The 20,153-nt window shown below is 39.4% G+C and overlaps 1 protein-coding gene across 1 annotated transcript in view; it reads left to right on the top strand.

Moving 5' to 3' along the window:
- GPC3 (glypican 3) overlaps window positions 1-20,153 on the top strand; it is a 455,110-nt gene that overhangs the window by 20,055 nt on the left and 414,902 nt on the right. Inside the window, exon 2 of the mRNA XM_003814501.5 lies at window positions 12,691-12,852. Within this exon, the coding sequence (XP_003814549.1) occupies window positions 12,691-12,852 (162 nt within the window). The remainder of the gene's footprint in view (window positions 1-12,690; window positions 12,853-20,153) is intronic.

Genomic DNA, 20,153 nt, shown 5'->3' with positions numbered 1-20,153 from the left:
CTGGGTTGCCTCTCTCCCCCCTACTCCTTCTGTCCTGTGCTAGAGGAAGATTCCTAGTAAAGTCTTTAGCCCTGAGGTATGAGGGCATTACTCACAGAGTGCTATACATGAAGACAACACCTGATGAAATGGCTTAACCAAAGTAGTAACTCACCAATGATGAAACATTTAGATATTATTAGGCAGAAACATTTAGGTTGGGTAGAGGAGGAAAGAGAGTGTATTAGTTTCCTAGGGCTGCCATATCAAATTACCTCAAATTGGGTGGCTTAAAACAACTGAAATTTATTCTCTCACAGCCCTCATGGTCAGAAGTCCAAAATCAATGGGTCAGCAGGGCTGTGCTCTCTTCATAGATTCTCAGAGAGAATCATTCCTCGCCTCTTCCGGCTTCTGGTGGCTCCAGGCATTTTTCGGTTTGTGGTTGTATCATTCCAATCTCTGCCTCCATCCTCACATGGCCTTTTACTCTTCTTGTGTCTCTCCTCTGTGTGTCTCTTATAAGGGCACTTGTCTTTGGATTTAGGATCCACCTAGATAATCCAGGAGGATTGACACCTCTCCAGTCCAGTCCTATCCAGGTGTTCTGGGTTGCCTCCCTCCCCACTACTCCTTCTGTCCTGTGCTGGAGGAAGATCTCTAGCCTGATCCTTAATTACATCTGCAAAGACCCGTTTTTCCAAATAAGGTCACATTTACAGGTTCCAGGGATTAGGACATGGACATATATTGGGGGTGGGGGGGTGACACCATTCAACCCACCATATAGAGGAGAGCTTTCTGGGGCCTTCTGAATCATACCAGTTTACCAGAACTCTCTACTGTAAGGAGGAACTTGTTTGAAGAAATCTTAAAGTTAGTTGTAAAGTGTCAGAAATGTCAGTGCGCTTCCTGAGAGGGATGTGGGTGGCAACTACTGTTAACTCATTTTTTAAATGGTTAAATTGAGGACCTGGGAAATAAAATGACTTAAAGTTAGTTGTAAAGTGTCAAAAATGTCAGTGTGCTTCCTGAGGGGGATATGGGTGGCAACTACTGTTAACTCATTTTTTAAATGGTTAAATTAAGGACCTGGGAAATAAAATGACTTACCCAAGTCACTGGATCAGAAGAAGAGTTCTGAACAAGATCAGAAAAAGAGGTCTGAAACAATGAGTCTTATCCAAGTCACTGGATCAGAAGAAGAGGCCTGAAACAAGACAGATCTACTTCTGGCCACCAGAGCTGTGAGAGAATAAATTTCAGTTGTTTTAAGCCACCCAATTTGAGGTAATTTGATATGGAAGCCCTAGGAAACTAATACACTCTTTCCCCCTTTACCTGACCTAAATGTTTCTGCCCAGTAATGTCTACATGTGTCATCATTGGTGAGTTACTACTTTGGTTAAGCCATTTCACCATGGGCTTTAGGTCTTACCTCATCATTCTTGTTGGACTTTTTTTCTGAAAAAATATAATATTTTTTCTAAGCATTTTTGCCACGGGAAGACAATTGTTGCTTATTATGCACCTGAAAAACCTTTTTGCAGGATCTGTAGGATCAAGGCAGTGGTGCACTTGCAATCTACTGCAGCTTTCCACCTGGTCTTTGTGGTTTGCTGAAAGATCAGCTACAGGGAATTTTAGAAGCCAGAACATCTGTGAAGTAAAAGGCTTCCTTTTTAGATTCAGGCATACTGAGTTTTAGGTACAACTTGCGTGCAAAGTGGTAAATATATGGTTTTCACAGATGAGATATTCTCTGAAGAAATGCTGTCACACTTGCTTATGACAAAAAGACCAGTTCTAACATTTATAGCTGTGGGGCATCTCTCCTCTGATGCATTATCAGAGCATACCAGTGACAACTGTGGTGTGTCAAGAGATTAGTGAGTTAGAGTGTGGCCTTCATGGAGACAGAGAGAAAGGAACCCTGGGGGTCATCAGATTCAGCCTCCCTCCTACCTAGTGTAGGAGTCCATTCTGTGGTATATGACATTGCTACCCAAATTATGCCTGAATGCCTCAAGAGACAGGGAGATTACTATGTATAGGAAGTAGGCTGTCATTGTTGACTAATATTTGTTCATTAATTCAGCAACCATTTATTGAGTGTGTACTATGTACTGGACACTAGGCCATGTCAGGGAATACAGAGATGGCCAAAATATAGCTCTTGCCCACAGAAACCTATAACTTAATAGTAGGGATAAGAAAGGTATACCAATGACTACAAAACCTAGATTGCAAAACACATTGTTAGAGAAGTACAAAATGTACTGAAAATTCTGAGAGATAACAGCTCAAAGAGTTCATTTGGAGAGGAGGGGAGAAACATGAAAGACACCTGAGAGAGACCTTATGGATGAGAATATTTTAATAGCTGAAGCTAGGGAAAGAGTGCTTCAGAGACAGGAAAAGCATGAGCGAAACAGGGAAGCAGGAAATGGAGGCATGTGTTTGGAAAACATTAAATAAGAGTTTAATTTAATTCTCACAACGACCTTGAGAGTAGGTGTTATTGTCTCCATTTTATAGGTAAGGAAACTGAGGCTCAGAGATTAAGTAACTTGCCTAAGATCACACAGCTAAGTGGATGGCCAAGTTGAGGTTCACATTCTGGTCTGTCTGATTTCAGAGTTTTTCCCTTTGCCACTGCATGCCATCCATCAGGAGGATATCTGCCATTAGTTGGCCTCTGGAGATACAGGGGCATATACGTAAAAGGACATGTGGTTATTACTCGGGATACAATGCTATAAAGGCCAACTTGTTGGTCTTTGCCTTAGCCCCATATCCGTATTCATGTATATTCAAGTGATATTGACAAAGCCTTCCTAAAAGGGCAAAAGCAAGTCCTTTGCTTCTTTTGTGTCCTCCCAATGCCCGGTTGAGAATGGGCTCAGTGAATATTGATTACCCTACAATTGGGAAACTTAGATTTGCTAGTCCAATCCCTTTGAGGAAAACAGGCCCAGATTTGGGAACACACTTGATAAAGTCACACAGCTGATTTGGTAGCAGAGCAGATAATAACATTTTAGCTTTGATAGGGAAGAGCTCTTTTCCCTCTGATGTGATTTCATACATGTTGGGGAGGGACCTAGCACTTAGATTGGGCCTAGGGTGTTGAAATTCTCAGCTCTGCCTCAGGTCTGCATATTTAAAGATTGTATCTGAAAAATAAAAATTAAACATCTTCTGAAAGACAGGATCTCAGCTACTTATCTGAGTAGAATAACAATTAGTGAAGAAGTGACTAGGGGAGGCAGGAAAATTACCTCAGTTTAGTCCCTCTGGCAGAATTCTAAACTAGAAGATTCTGCATCCCAACTCCAGCATAGCTGGCATTGTTCTCCAACCCAGTTTTCTTTTTATTAGGGTGTTTCCCCTCATCTAAATAATCAATGATGTGCGTGTATGTGTGTGAATACTTTCGCTTTTCTAAAAGTTGCTCTAGTAGCATCAATTAATCTGACCCAGTTCCTTTAAAACTGAACTCTCTTGAAGTTCTGACATTACCTCCAAGTGAAAGGGGAGAACATCAAGCCCAAACTACAATGGGCCCCTTGAGACACAAAGATGAATCAGTCAAGGGTCCTTCCCTCAAGGAACTTAAATCTAGTGGAAATAAGGCATGCATATATAACTTTGTTGCAATATGGAGAGTGTGAGAAGTGTCTTTACAAAGACTGGAGAGTTCCATGGGAATTCAATGGACAGAAAGCTTTTGGAGTTCATCTCCTTCTGCTCCCATAAACATTCTTTCCCATGGGAATCCAGTCCAAAGATAACGAGTAGTCATCTTATAGCAGGGTTCACATAGCTCCTTGTCATCTGGCTTCTGCCACTCTCCACCACTTCAATTTTCCCTTTAGCCTTGCCAGGTTCCTTGGCAGTGCCTGAAGATGCCACCCACTTTCACACCCCTGTGCCCTTACTCCATTTTCTTGGAGGTTTTTAAAGAAGTAGAATGACATAATCAGATATGTACTTTAGAAATATCTCTCTGGGACTTGGGTGGAGAAGGGTATAGAGGCAGGAAGGCCAGTTTGGAGGCTGTTATTAGTTGTCCAAGTGAAAGAAGGTGAGGTGATGAGGCAGCAATGGAAAGGAGGGGAATGATTACATTTAGAAAGCAAAATCAGTAGCATTTGGTGACATTTGGCTATAGCAGATGAGGGTGTGAGTGAAGTATCCAGAATGAGTGAAAGGTTTCTAGTTAATTTGAGAGTCCATTTTCTACACCAATTCATGAACTCTGGTGCAGGGACCATGTCCTGTTCATTATTATATTCCTTGGGCTGGGCATAGTCCTTGGCATAAAGTAGGCATTCAGTAAATGTTGGATGAATGAATTGTTCACCACTTTGGCAAGGTGGATATAATCCGTGAATTTGTATTCTCAGAGCACATGTTGACCACTGGTTGGTAAAGTGGTCCAGGAAGAACCTCTTTATGGGAGAGTGTAGTGATCCGGGGATTCAACCTTTACTGGGCATGAAATGATAGGCAGTTAATTGACAGTTGGCAGTAAAGATAAAGGTAATTCATTCTTTAATTTTCGGGCTTAGAGAATGGCTTATCTCCAGGGTTGCTTTAAACTCCCAGTACTCCAGTGTGGTAGTGACATTTTGGCCTGCCTTTTACAGAGGCAGAGTCCATGGTGGCCCCAGGCACGGTCTTTGATTTAAAGTCTGAGCTCCTGATACCCAGGTGCGCCCTCTGCAAGGTCATGTTCTTTCAGGCTAAATAACAGAAGGGTAACCTTCAGCTGGGTTCCCTAAGATGATTTCTTTCGCCAGCAATCATCACTTTCCCCACCGGTTTTTAATGCAGCCATTTCTTTCATCTGTATTCCTATCTTGATTAGTGAGAAATTAAATGAGCGTGTAAGATGTGGTTTAGATAATGATTAATTAGGGGAAAAGGCGTCATTCCAATAGCAAGTCACTATTATATGCTAAGGAAATTAGTTCATATTTTTGGATGGCAAATTGACTTGTCCTGCATTTTAAAAAATACCTTTTAAAAAATGCCTGTTATGGCTTTTTTTGGTTCATCAGTAGAGCAACCTGTACTTAATCCTTTGGATGATTTTAATAGGCATCTATTATTTTCCCTACAAGTCATGAAGCAACCAGTTTGGGATATCATTAATTCTTTTGTTTAATATTAATTTAATGATGATGCATTATTATTTTCAGCACAAAGTACTTTTGTTAGCAAAAAAAAAATAATCTGCCATTCATAAAGCAGACCTTGGCAATGAAATGTGTCAAATCATCATATATATATGTAGAAAAGATTTCAATTTTCATTGTTACTGAGCCCTGACGATTCATTCTCTTCTGTTGCTGTTTGAATATGCTTTATCTGCTCTTAGAAAAGTGTAAGGATCAAGGTCTACATTAATATTTTTTCTGTTCTTTAATGTGATTTTTGACAATTTGTAGTTATTAACTAAAATTGCAGTCTAGTAAAATAACCAACATATAGAACATGATAAAGGTAATTAGAGAATCAGAGACCTGGAAGTGACCTTGAGGGATTATTTAGTCCATTTCCCAATTTCAAGGTGTATGGCTAATCTTCCTAAACAGCACTCTTCATCATATTATGTCTCTGCTTGAGAAGCTCCAGTGGTCCATTACTGCCTAGGAGTCAAGCCCACAGGTCTCTGCCTGCATTCAAGGCCCTTCAAATTTGGGTCCGTCTTACCTGATAAGCTATTACGCCCCAGGGTCTAGCCAGTCTGCAGTTACGTTAGCTTTGCCCTGTTATTCCACTGTTGCCAAACACATTTCACCCATTGGCCTCTCCACATCTTTTCCATTCTGTATGGTCTACCTCAAGCCTCACCTTCTCCTGGAAGTCTTCTTTGACTCCTAAAGCCTCTGGTGAGCATTCCCTTATCCAGCAAATGTTGTCTATATCACATATTTTAAAAGTCAACTTTATTGAGATATAATTTACAAACAATAAGATGCACTCATTTTAAGTGAAGAGTTTGATGAGTTTTGACAAATGTGTACACCCATGTAACCACTAACCTAATTAGAATGTAGACTATTTCTTCCACCTCAGAAAATACACTGCATATTTTGTCACGTAACCGTATACCAACTTTTACTGTTCTCTAGCTATTATTTTGTGTGAAAGTCTAGTCTCTCAGCATGAATTTATCTTTGGTTTACTTTTAATTAATGCATATTGAATATTTACTTTGTATCAAAAAGACTAAGAGCTTCACATGCATAATCTCACTTAATTTTTGTAATAACTAAGTACTATTGATGATCCCATGTTATAGATAAGGGCAAAAAGTTAGGTAGAGGTTGAATAACCTACCCTTGCTTGTGCAGCTAGCAAGTGATAGGGCTAGGATTAAATTGTAAACAACTTGACCTGAGGAATCATAAGTGTTTTGTTATTTGCTGCCCACTAGTGCCTGTGATGATACTGACCTCGAAGCCATTAATGCTGATTTGGAATAAAAATCCAATAGAACTGACACATTGAAACAGCCCTATACACACTGTTGGCTTTCCTCTTCCAAGTATGGACAGGGATTAGGCCTGGAATGGGGTCTCCAAGTGAATGTGGTAAGCATAGGACTTCATAGCAAAGAGAAGCTGAAGTCCCACTCCTGGGGGAGGTGACTAAAGAAAACCAGGAGCAGTCTAAAAGGTCAGATATTTAAATGGAGCTAACAAAGAGCGAGAAGTGGGCCCAAAGGAAAGAGTCTGTGATGGAGGTCAAGAAGGCCAAGCCACAGGTAGCCAGGCCTGAAAAGATCTCCTGTCACAAGAGTATGCCTCAGAAGAAAGCCTTCTGTGGACCATCTGTGGTTAGCCTCTAGGAGTGGAGTAATCCCCCAGAAGAAAAGCTTCCATAGCTCAAATATCCCCTTTTACTTGTATGACTGGACCCAATGTGCGAGAAGTTGTCTTAAAATAATTAGTAATAAATTACTTCATAGTTCATTCAACTGAAACATCTATTTATTGTATCTTCAAGATGTTTGGAATTTTTTTTTTTTTTTTTTTCGAGACGAAGTCTCACTCTGTCTCCCAGGCTGGAGTGCAGTGGCACGATCTCAGCTCACTGCAACCTCCGCCTCCTGGGTTCAAGCGATTCTCGTGCCTCAACCTCCGGAGTAGCTGGGATTACAGGTGTGTGCCATCATTGCCTGGCTGTTTTTTTTTTGTTTTTTTTTTTCAGTAGAGATGGGGTTTCGCCATGTTGGCCAGGCGTTGGTAGTTTACTTTTTTGGTATTTTAAAATATTTTTCCAAGATCCAAGTTAAGTGTACAGATGTAACGTTTTCAGGGTCATCTGCCTCCCCTTGATCTTTTTTCTTTTTTATCTTTTTTTTTTTTTTTTTTGAGACTGGGTCTCACTCTGTTGTCCAGGCTGGAGTGCAGTGGTGCCATCATGGCTCACTATAGCCTCGACCTCTGAGCCCAAGTGATCCTCCCTCCTCAGCCTCCCAAATAGCTGCAACCATAGGCATGCACTACCATGCCTAGCTACATTAAAAAAAATTTTTTTATAGAGACGGGGTCTCACTATGTTGCCCAGGCTGGTCTCAAACTTCTGGGCTCAAGGGATGCTCCCACCTCAGCCTCCCAAAGTGCTGGGATTATAGGTGTGAGCCACCATGCCCAGACTCCACTCGCTCTTCTTAGATATAGACAGACACAAAGTTCTTTGTTAGTATTCTCAATCTGCAGCCCTCATTAATTCAACACTACGTGTACAGGGCTGAATGGGAGTGAAGGAGTATCCCAAAGGAGATGGGAGTCATTCTCTGCTCTTCAGGAACTTACAGTTTAGGAGAGGAGATTATAGTATGAAGGTACTTTTTAACCCTTCAATATAAATGGGAACTAGCAGCCCTGTAATGACTTCAGTTAATTTTTTTAGCGTCTGGGAATGCAAGTTATTAAGCCCTAAAGAGCTGAACCTTTCTGGCTCATTTGAATAGTCAATTGCTAAGTCTTCTCCTTATCTCCATCCCAGGCTATATTGCTTGTCTCCATTCCTTTTTCCCAGCTGAATTCCATTTTTACAAAAAAAAAAATAATAATAATAAAGTGAGAACTCCTCTTTGATAGCTGGGCTCCACAATTACTTGTCCCTTATATCTAATAAAGGGGTTATTTTCTTTTAATTTTCCTTTGTCCCTCATATATTTAAAGAGTGCTTTTGTATTTAGTATGTCTTTTGTAGGTGGCATCTTATTTCTTGAATTTACATTTCTGCTTTTATTCATGCAAGTACGTACCAGTTCTTGGCTTATCTCCTTAGTCATCTGCTTTTGGTTTAATTTTTCTTCATTCCATTTGGGATTCAGTTTCCAGGTTAATTCTTTGTTTACTTAATGAGAATTCCCTCTAAATTCTTTTTCTGTTTCTTTCTGTTTTCTGTGTTCTTTCTGTTTTATTTCTTTCATGCACATGTCCATACATTGAAATAGTTATATTTCATTATTGTCATTTCATTTAGGCATGCCTAGCTCACCTAGGCTTCTTCCTCATGCTGTCTTGTGATGGGGCTTTTCTTAAAAGCTGGTCTGTGAAATTTACTGAAATTTATATGAAATTTACTTAATACAAAATATCTTTTCCTTTGGCATGTATTTCTCTCCTTCCTGGTTTGGAAATTCTGAATTCTTAATCAGTTTATGGATGTTGTATTTCCTTAAATCTATAGCTAACTTTTAGCCCATAGATCAATTATACCAGTTCACTCATTAACCAAGCAGTAATAACTGGGAGGGAGGGTAAATATTGCAACATATCCACTTATATTTGGATATAATATATACCTTTCTTCAGGACATCTGACATGTTTTCCCAAAAGTTCTCATTTGAAGTTTTATTCTTTTAAAGATTTTTGGCTTACCTGATTCTTCAGGTGGTGGGAGTTTATAAAATGATGAGACTTGGCCAACTCAGGGAAGGGACATACTGTATGCAAGCTCTAAATTACTATATGAATTATCATATCAAAGGCAAATCAAACTGGTGTCATGGTAGTTCAAAGAGTCATTCCCGGACCCATGTAGGTACATCAAGCAACAATTTGTTACCTTCTAAGATCTGAACCACTCATAGCACTTCACTGAGAAAAGATCTGAGCCCTTTTATTTGATAACTCCCACTACCTAGAGCTGGTGGGAATAGGACAAGTACTAACAGTCACCCTGCCAAATAAACTCAACCATTCCTGAAAACTGGAAGTGATTGTCAATGCAAATTTAGAAACACAAAGTATTTTATCTATAACGATTAATTTTATGAACTTATTTAAATATGATATTTTGAACATGTACTACTTAGGCATCAGTTTATCAAGAAAGTAAATAAAGCCTTGCTAGATGAACAGGAACTTTGTATGTGAATGTACCTGCCACATAGGATTTTTCATGTCTACATATGTGTCCCAACCAGCATTGTTTAAATTTAGGTTAGCTACTCTTACCCAAGGAGACTCTTTTCCTTCTTGGTCCAGTAAACTGCATCAGTTCCTATTCCTAGAATAGCATTACATTTTGTAACTTCATGTAGTAAGAACACGGTGAGCTAGAACTAGCTGTTTCTTTACTTTTTCTGAAGATAATCATAAAGCTTTAAGCTTAGACCATATTGAAAATCAGTCTAAGGCTTGTATATGAGATTGAAATTTATAGGAGATAAATCTGAACTCTATGTCTGCAGACCCCAAATGGTATTTTGACATTAAATATCACCTTTCCATCTAGTACTATAAATTACAGTGCTGGGTTCAGTTTGGTGATATGTATTATCTGTGTTCTCCTTTACTGCTTTTGTCAGCAGCTCCCTTGAGAAGGGTGAAGTGGAGAGCTTGGAGTCAATACCCTGGACCCCAGCAGTGATGTCATGTGAGGCAAAACTTGATGAATTTCATTCCTAAATTAAGAAAATCTGGACACATAAGTTAAGGACATGATCAACTGAAATTCCTAGGGAAATAAGATGTTGTAATAAAAATAAATGTTCTGGTGACTTAGGGCTAACTAGTCTCCCCTCATTTTTTAAAAAAATAAAACCTCCAATTATTGAAAAACTGTCTAAAATGTCTGAATATGCTTTCTAGTATGACTTCAGTAAGATTTCTTGAAACTTGCTTTTCTGAGGACCTTGTAAAACTTTAGGGGAGTCATCCTTATATCCCATATACACATTTTTTTTTCATTCTACCTTCTTAGTTTGCTTTATTGCACTCATTTACTATGCACTAGCTATTTATCTCTGCTAGTCCCTTTAGACGGTGAACTTCTTTGGAGAAGGGATTAAATTTCTCTTGTTCAAAGTCGTACCTCCAGCATGTAGCACAGTGCCTGGCATATAGAAGGTATGTTAGACTGGGTTCTCTGAGAAGCAGATGCCAGTTGGATTCATATCTAATCCAATATGGAATAGATGTGCAAGGGATTTATTGGGGGAAAACACTTATGAAGGAAAATGAGGAGGGAGCTGAAGGAGGCCGGAAAAGCCATCAGACCATGGTGCAGGTCTGACCCTTGCGGAAGAGAGAGGAAAGGAAGGAAGGTTGAGTAGGAGGAATCTTAGACTGCAGTGCCGTTTTAAGAAAGTTTGGCAAGGTCAATGGGGAGTCCTCAAGCCAAAGTCCCCTGTGAGCAAAGTCCTGGGTTACAGGACTTAGTATCTTTGCCATGCTCAGTCATTGGCTGGGAGCAGCCCCCAGGGAATGTGGCTTAGGCACAATGTGGTGGTGAATTCAAAGGGCAGCAGCTGGGACCGTTAGTCAATTACATTCCCCACAGTAGAAGATCTGAGATGCCCATATTCACAGCCACCACAGAAGGAGATCAACAAATGCTAATTGGAGAAAGAGTCTGGCGTGGCTGATGCCTGTAATCCCAGCACTTTGGGAGGCCGAGGTGGGTGGATCACCTGAGGGCAGGAGTTCGAGACCAGCCTGCCCAACATGGCGAAACCCCATCTCTACTAACAATACAAAAAATTAGCCAGGCGTGGTGGCAGATGCCTGTAATCCCAGCTACTTGGGAGGCTGAGGCAGGAGAATCCCTTGAACCCGGGAGGTGGAGGTTGCTGTGAGTAGAGATAGCACCACTGCACTCCAGCCTGGGTGACAAGAGCGAAACTCCATCTCAAAAAAAAAAAAAAAAAAAGAGAAAGAGTTTGAGTAAGACAGAAGTTGAAGAGAGGAAGGAGATTGGTCTTAATATTCACTGAGCCCTAATATTTGTTAGTATTGGTGGAGGATATAAAATCATCGGATTCACACTCACCTTCCTCATCTCTCCTCAAATGTTACCTTATGGAAGATGCCTTCCCTGACTACCATATGCAAAACAGAATAGTCTCCACAATCATCACATTCTGTATCTCCCTTACTTTACTTTTTCAAAATTAAAAACAAGCTGGGAGAATCGCTTGAACCCAGGAGGTGGAGGTTGCAGTGAGCTGAGATCGCGCCACTGCACTCCAGCATGGGCAATGAGAGTGAGACTCCGTCTCAAGAAAAATAAAAAATAAAAATAAATAAATAAAACAATTGACACCTTTATCGAGGCATAATTGATATATAATAAACTACATATTTTAAGGGTGCAAGTTGATAATTTTGACATGCATATACACCCGTGAAACCATTACCACAATAAAAATAATGAACATATCCATCACTCCCCAGAGTTTCTCCACTACTCTTTATAAACCCTTCCTCCTACCCCTCCTGCCCACCATCCCCCTTAACAATGACTGAACTGCTTTCTGTCACTCTAGATTAGTTTCTGTTTTTTAGACTTTTGTATAAACGGAACCATAGAGTATGTGCTTCTTTTTGATCTGGCTTCTTTCACATAGCATAATGTTTTTGAGTTTTGTCCCTCCAGTAGTATGCATTAATGGTTCATTCCTTTTTATGGCTAAATAGAATTCCATTTTATAGATATACCACAGTTTGTTTTCCTTTCCTTACTTTGTTTTACTTTCTCTATAGTATTTATCACCTTTTGACATTATGTTTATATTTTTGTTTGTTTGTTATCTCCCAGAATGTAAGCTCCATGAGGGCAGGGACTTTGCTTTGTATACTGTTACAACCACAGTGCTTGGCATATAGTAGGCACCTAATAAATATTTGTTGAATGACTTGTATCTTGCTTCAGACCTTTAGTTAAAACAACAACACAGCTTTGATATGATATTGATGTTTTGATCATTTATCCTGAAAAGCAGTATTGGGTTGGCCAGACATACATTTCATTTGGAAATCATAACTGGAATTTTGAAAATTGTTTCTTGGTTGTCTTCTCATTCATACATTATAATCAGGAAAAATAAATTATAGGAGTGAAGATTGATCTTTTAAAAGACAAACTAAATATCGGTGTTCAGTGATGTGTTTTTGGTGCTATAAATTAGTTTATGCAGAATTTATGAGTCAAACCTAGGCAATTAATTCTGATGGTTATTCAAAAAGAGTCAGCCATAAGGACAACTGGGAGAAAGCAGGGATTAGTTAAGATGAAACGTAATTTTGAATAATCAAAATTTTACTGTATCTCAAAAGAAATGCATTGTTTGCCCTGTTTGCCATGTGTGAGTATGTGTGGGTGGGGGGGTGGTGTGGGTGTGGGTGTGTGAGAGAGAGATCCTGCTTACTGAAACATGAAAACCTTGTTCGTTTCAGGATCAGATTTGCAAGTATGTCTCCCTAAGGGCCCAACATGCTGCTCAAGAAAGATGGAAGAAAAATACCAACTAACAGCACGACTGAACATGGAACAGCTGCTTCAGTCTGCAAGTATGGAGCTCAAGTTCTTAATTATTCAGAATGCTGCGGTTTTCCAAGGTGAGTTCTGGGGATTATTTTAGATGTGCTGCTTAGTGGCATCATTATTTGGGCACTGGGCTTTCAAATACTAAGTATAATTTATAAATTACCATTCCAGCATTAATGCTTGCTATTAAAAACCTCCCAGTGAGAAATTCTGGTTTAAAAAAACACATTTTCAGAGAAGCTTCATTTCAATCTTTGGAAAGGTGAGTATTGTCAAAAAATCATTGTCCAAGGACATTCTATTTACCTGTATATAAAGGTTATAAATCTCTACAGAAAGAATAAATAATATTTTCTCTCAGCTTGATTCAAAAACAAAAAAGTTTCCTTAAATACTGAGCCCAATTTTCTCCAGGAATGAGTTAGATGCTTGTGGGACACATGTGGACTCCTTCTGACCACTAGGACCATTTCCATTTAAGAGGCAGACACTGGCTTGTTGGCCCAGGATTTTCCCATTGGTGTGAGTGGTGACCTCTCCTCTCTTTGTGACTCTCACTTCTTACCATGCCTGTGAATGATTGCAAGAGAAGCTGTTGTGGCATTGCCAGAACGGGTAGGAAATGACACTTCTCCTTGCTAACTTAGTAGGACTATCATAGCAGGATGGGGAGTACCTCCTTCAATTCTAACACCCAGCTAGGAAGATGATGATGATGATGGAGGTGGTGGTGGTGGTGATGATAGCAAACACTTATATGGCACCATGTGCTAGGTGCTCTTTTAAGTGGTTTACATGTATTAATTCATTTAATCCTCACAATATAATTATGAGTAGATGTTAGTATCCTTATTTTGTCGATGGAAATCTAAGGCACAGAATGATTAAGTAACTTGCTCAAGGCCACAAAATTAATAAATAAATGGCGAAGGCAGGATTTGAACCCAGATGGCATGGCTCTTAGAGTCTATTCTTTTAACTATCCCCATAGGCTGCCTCCTATAACTGGGAAAATTAATTATGGATATTCACAATTAATTAGTAATTAATTAATTATCAGTCTTTCTTCTATCCTTCCTCAAGCAGAGGGAATCAGCCACCTTTTTCTTGCCTCACCAAGAGAGGATCGAGGTCAGATAGAAAAATAACACTTCTGACTGCTTGACATTGCAAAGCTTGAGATTTATGGCACTGTTACAAGAATTAACCTCTGAATTGTAAGGTGTGTTGATTATAGCTTATTTTGTGTATTATAATGAAATCTTTAGAATTAGCTAAGAAAATTGTTCAGATTAGTTAATAAAGCCTACATTCACAACAGTTTCTTGGGTCAAAGCCTCAGGGGGTATTAGGTTGATTATACGAAGTATAATATATAAGCTTGAAGTATTTGTTAAACTATTTATGCAGTCAGACTCTTGTGAAGAGTTTGTTGAGACTAACAATTTGGTAATAGAATGAATAATTTAGACAGATTTTAAAAATACATGTAGCATTCATGAACTTCTTAGATTGGTTTTGGAGTTGATCTGTTGGATGAAAGTGGGGTGAGAAGAAATGATGTGACATGAGAATTGGGTTGAAGCAGAGAGCTGAATCTTACTCTTTGGGGCATCAAGGTCCCTTTTTAGAACAGAGTATTAGTGATTTGTTTAATTCCCAGAATATCCAAGCTCACAGATGTTACCTTACAATCCTTGTGTGGTTGGAGGGGAGTGGTAGAGTGATCATACTGGCATTTTAACATTCACAGTAGCTGACATGGCTATCTATCTGAGGGCCCGGGTCGTCAGCATTTACACCTCTGTCCAGTTCTGCACTTTGCCCACTGTGTTTTCTAGATCTGCAAAAATGTGAGACTAGGAGAGAAAAAAAGTTCTGACAAGATTTTGGTTGGATTAGCTCCCAGATAAGCCTGCTATAGCTTGGAGGCTGAATACTAGTCATGTGAACAGAGGGTAGAAAATGGGGGCAGCATCTACTAATTGTATCTCTCTCTCCCTTTCTCTCTCTCTCTCTTTCACTTCACACACACACACACACACACACTTTCTTGAATTGTGGGGATAGACAGAAGGACAACCCTAGCAAAGGAACATGGAGACAATGAAATTATGTCTGAGCTAATTATTGCTAGTGCCCTTTACCTTGTCACCATCGGTACTCATTCTTTATCTTGTTTCACTCCCTCTTCTCATTCTTTTCCTGCCTCACTTTTAGAAAAAATAAACCCAACAAGGAAAAATAAACCATGATCCCAGATCTCAAGGCACTTGTACAATGTTTCAGAAGACATTGCCCCTAAATCCTTTTGTAACAAACATTTGGAGAGACGAGACTTCAAACTGGGGACCACTACAAGATAATGTATTATTAATTGCTAAGAAAAAGAGAGCATCCACTTTTTTTCTTTCTTATGACCGTTTATTATTCCAATGAATTGAAATTAGGAGACACAATTGTTTTTCCCCTAAAATACATCCCCTCCCCAATATTCTGGTAGACCAAATTAGTGAGAAAACCATCCCAGTACTTCACTCATGTGAAATTTGATGTGATGGCTTTTGCTAGCTATTTTCTCCATCACATGAAGTTGAAGAAAGCTCATCTTGATCTTGGCCTAGATCCACAGTCTCTTTGGTATTCCTTCACTAGTCCACATTGTGGGTATTTAAGCAGTGAGTGCTTTCTGCAAATATGTGCACAGTTCCACGAGCAATCCTTACTGCCTCGATTTGGATTTTATGTCTTCATTTGCAGGAAGCCTTTGCCCTCATAAATGAGCCTGGGGCCCTTTGCTACAGTGATTGGAGTGCTCTATTGCTAATGTTGTTTTGATAATGATTGAAGCATTTTAAAAAGTTGTTCTTTATTCTCAGTCTTTGCATTGCCTCGTTTCCTAAATTTAATTTACTTAGATGTGCTTAGTAAAATGGGGCAGCACAATTGCTTTTTGTTTCTGCTTAATTAATTCTTTCTGAAAAACTCCACTAAAAGTAGACTTTCCTTTCTCTTTTTCTTTTTCTTCTCCCCTACCTTATAATAGTTATGATGATAACAATAGTGAAGATTTATTAAGTGCCTACTATATGATGCTGACTTTTACATAATTATCTCATTTAATTTTCCCAACAGCCCTATGAGGTCTGTACTGTAATTATCTCCATTTTACAGATGAGGAAACTCATTGATGCCACAGCTTCTTCTGAGCCATCACGTGACATGGCTTTCCTTGTTCTTAATGTACTTGAGGTAAAACAAAATTGAGAAGTTGGATTTGTGGTTCTTGTGAAGAAAAATGGAATAGAATTCTGAATTTTTCGTCATCTCACTACCACCTCTATACCTTTAAACCTTGAGTTCTATTTTCTTTGTAGAATTTTATTATGATTTCCAGCCTTGTACTATCAAGAAATATTTGGGGTACATCCAGGTCTTTTCTAGATGTTGGATAATTCTAGATTTCCCCAAGATACCACTGACTTTGAGTGATAATAGACTCTTTTATATGCGGCAATACCTTGTTTTTTCTGGAAGTTGCCTATTCCACAACTTGAACTCTCTTCATCAGAAAGGAAAAATAGTGGTCGAGCAGGAAATCATCTCATCTGAAAGGTTTTCGGGTCCTTGCTTAGAGTCTACTACTGTTCCATGTTTATGCGTAGTCTTGGCACACTTGATTTTCTGGCCTTCTAGGGGGGGATCCAAGAACTCACTAAATGTGGCACTTGGGGACATTTAATAGAGGACTATACTCCTACAAGCCACAGTGGCTCCTGTATTACGTTAGGTCCAAGTGATGTTCACAATGTGGTTACAAGTAAATAAGGAAAGTCCAACTTACATTCACTGTCCTTTTCTTAATATTTCCATTTTAAATGGCTAAAATGAATTTCCTCAGTGCTTAAGATCAGCGAAAGAAACACTGGACTTGGAGTCAGAAAATCCAAGTTCAAATTCTAGATCTGCATTTATGAGCTTTATATTTTGGGGCAGTTATTTAGACTCCAGTAGCCTCAGTTTTCTTATCTGCAAAATGGGCATAAAAATTGCAGTCCTGCTTACTTTTGTGAAGTAGAAATAATGAATGTGAAAGTATCTTGAAAACTGTAAAACACCATATGCATGCATTATCTAGACAGCTCATTTATGTGGACCGCTTTACCCCAGGTGGTGCCAAATAAATGATGCATTATCATTACAGACATTAACCTCGACAAGGCTGGAGTTCATGATGTATTTCAACAACTTTTGCCACTTATTGATGATATATATGCAAACAGCTCCAGTGTACAGACGAAAGAGTACTTAGGCAAAAGACTCTTTGGGAAAGGGGTTTATTTTATGCACTCTTGGATGTGAAGCTGTACTGTTTGAAGTGTCAATACTGCCAGGAGCAATCCTTTTTTCAGCTTCCTGAAGCTTCTCTTCTGGCTAGTATCTGGTGTATTTCATATATGAATAAGCAGCTAGATCAGGAGGGGTTTGTCGGTTCAGGCCATATTTTAATTGCATTTTTTGGTCCACACTATTATGGCAGAGAGGAGAAAAAGGTTGGTATAAGTCTAGAGATCTTCAGTTGATCCTCACTCAGTATTGGCAAGCTTGCTTTCTTCTACCTGCTTTCTGTGGAGATGAAAAAGACATCTCTGAATGAGGGGGAGGGCAGCGTTTCTGTGCTTCTTCTGTTGTTTCTCTCCCTTATTTTCTGTTTTCATCAGCTCTTGGCAGTTTTTAGACTCTCTTCTGTCAGATTCCTGTCTCTCCCACTCCCCCTAAATAAAATTGACCTTGGTTAGAATACCCTTTTCTGTCAGCTCACAGCAATTTCTCCAGTCATTTCTGCTTGAAATAACTGTTTAGGGACATTATTCAAGCAAAGCTTTTTTCCTTCACAGTTAATATGTGACTCAATAATTGCTTGAATGTTGATAAACATGTTTTTGAGATTCAATCATTTGCTAATTTAGTTTTTATTATGTAGTGGGGGTTTTAAGTGAGTACTGAGCCATTTTTCTCCATTTCACAATTCTTTCCCCCTGACTAGCCTGACAGTTCTGCCCACACTCCAGCTCTGTGCAGGCTGAGCCCCATTGCATCCCCAACTCTTAACTGTCCGCCAGTCTGTCACAACCCCTTTCTTGGTTAAAAATAATGTATGGGAGAGAATAATTACACTGATGTCTAATCAAAACTTAATTCATTTGCCGAGGCTAAATACAATAGCATTAAACTGAATAGGATAATTTTAGGAACTCAAACCACGGCCATGAGTGAAGTTATATATCCTCAAAAATGTAAATTATTAATCAAACCGCTCATCTGTACAGCAAAGCTCTAGTAATCCCATTATAAAAGGGTGAATTTCTCATCAGAGCCCAGAAGATGCTGGCTTTAATTAGTGGACTTTCATGGCACCAACTCAAAGGCATATTTTGGTTACAAAGTTTTTAAAAATGCAATTCTTTAATTATTAGGGCAATTGGAAAACCAACTGGAAACTGAGTGTTTAAAGCCATTTCAGTTTTAAAGTAAAACTTTTGGATTCAATCGGGTCTCAAAATTCTGTGGCTTTAGTAGAGCCAGAGGCTGGGGGAGTTATAAACCTTTCCTGGGCCCTTTATTGATTTAGAAGTCAGTCATTAGGCTGAAAACTGTTTAATGAAAAGAGCTTAGAAAAACGACTCAATATGCAACCAGAGACCATTCTGGGGCCAACCATGAGGTGAGGAGATTATGCAGATGAACTCTTTTACCCCAGGCCATCGCCCTTGATTGAACAAGGTCCTGAACTCATGCCCTTGATTTAACAGGGCTCTGAACTCACCTCCTCTTGCTGTCATCATCACTGCCCACCTTTCTCACTAGTGGGCTCAACAAAGCACATTAAAGGACATTGTCCCTGCCCTCTAGAAGCTTCCAGGAAAAACACCACTTTTGCCTAGAGTGCTTACTCTCCACCTCCCCACCAGCCCCCAAACTGGAATTTGTTTACTTTCTGAAAACATATGTTCCTCCTCTTCTTTCTGTCTCACTGAGTTGCAGTACCTGATATTGGAGTAATGAAGCATATGTTTGAGAGATTTGAATTCTCTTGTCAGTAGAGTGGAGGTAGAAACAATTTCCCTCTAAGCTGGAAATGGTAACATAGAAATTAAAAGCCCCTTCCCTTCTATTGACTGTGAGATACTTCCAGGGACTGAGGCACCTGTATTGCTCCTTTTCCTTCATTGCACTTTTCAGTCACCAGGTCTCATTTCTTCCTGCATCCTTCTTCACATCATTTTCCTACATTCCAACTGAGACCCCATCGGTCTCAGTTGTCTCATTTATCATATGCAGATGCCTTTTGATTTTAGTTCCTCTCTGATTTCAGTTCCAGGCTCCATCAGCTAACATCTAGACTACCAGCAAATGCACCCCTGGGTTTCATGCCTTTAGCCTCCCTTGCTTCCCAGTTCAGCAATGGAGTGTAATGATTAAGAGTGCAGGCTCTAGGGGGCATTCTGACAGGGTGTGAATGAGTCTGGGTGGAGTAGGCAGGCTGGTATGGAGAGAAGAAAGTTGAGGGCTTGGGTGAGGATTAGAGACCTCCTTTCTGAAAGTGTACTGTATTGGAGAGAGATGAATAAAAAATTTCCTGTTCTCAAGTGTTTTACTTATCTCATTTAAACCTCGTAACAACCCTAGGAGGTGGGTACTTTCATTAGCCTCATTTTATCACTGACAAAATGGAGGCTTAAAGAGATTAGGTGACTTGTTTAAAGTAGCACCCAATAGATGGCAGAGACAAGAATTGAACACAGGAAGTACAGCTCCATAGCCTGTGCCCTTAAAACAGTGCTATATGTGTGATACAGCCTCTGTGTATTTCATCTCATGGTCATAAGCAGTCTCCTCAATTCTAACTTTCCTCCTTGCAAGGGAACTCTATTGTATTTAATTTAAAAAGCATTGGCTGAGCAACTGGATAGCATGTCTAAAGGCAGGTACTGTGGGGGATTCAAAGAGAAAAACTACCTCATGCCTACCTTCAAGTAGATCAAAATTCAGAAACCAGGACATTTGTATACAAATAACTTGGGTGCAAGGCATCCTAAGAGAAATGTAAGAAAAAACCTTCGCAGTTTTCCAAGGGGAGTAGAGGTGGATCCAGGTTTTGTAGTGCTCAAAACTTATATAATTGGGGGACCTTCTTTAAGAAAAAGAAGACAAAATAAAAAATACAAAATGCCTATGGCTCTTCTGTGAGAGGGTGTGCAAGTGCAGGGTCCCTGTAGCTTAAGTTTCATTGTTTAACAGAAAAATAACTTTTCTTTTCTTTTCTTTTCTTTTTTTTTTTTTTTTGAGACGGAGTCTCTCTCTGTCACCC

This window comes from Pan paniscus, chromosome X (assembly GCF_029289425.2).
Source record: "Pan paniscus chromosome X, NHGRI_mPanPan1-v2.0_pri, whole genome shotgun sequence".
NCBI classification, from domain to species: Eukaryota; Metazoa; Chordata; class Mammalia; order Primates; family Hominidae; genus Pan; species Pan paniscus.
The sequence above is the reverse complement of the archived record's forward strand: the minus strand, read 5'-3'. Positions and strand labels throughout refer to the sequence as shown.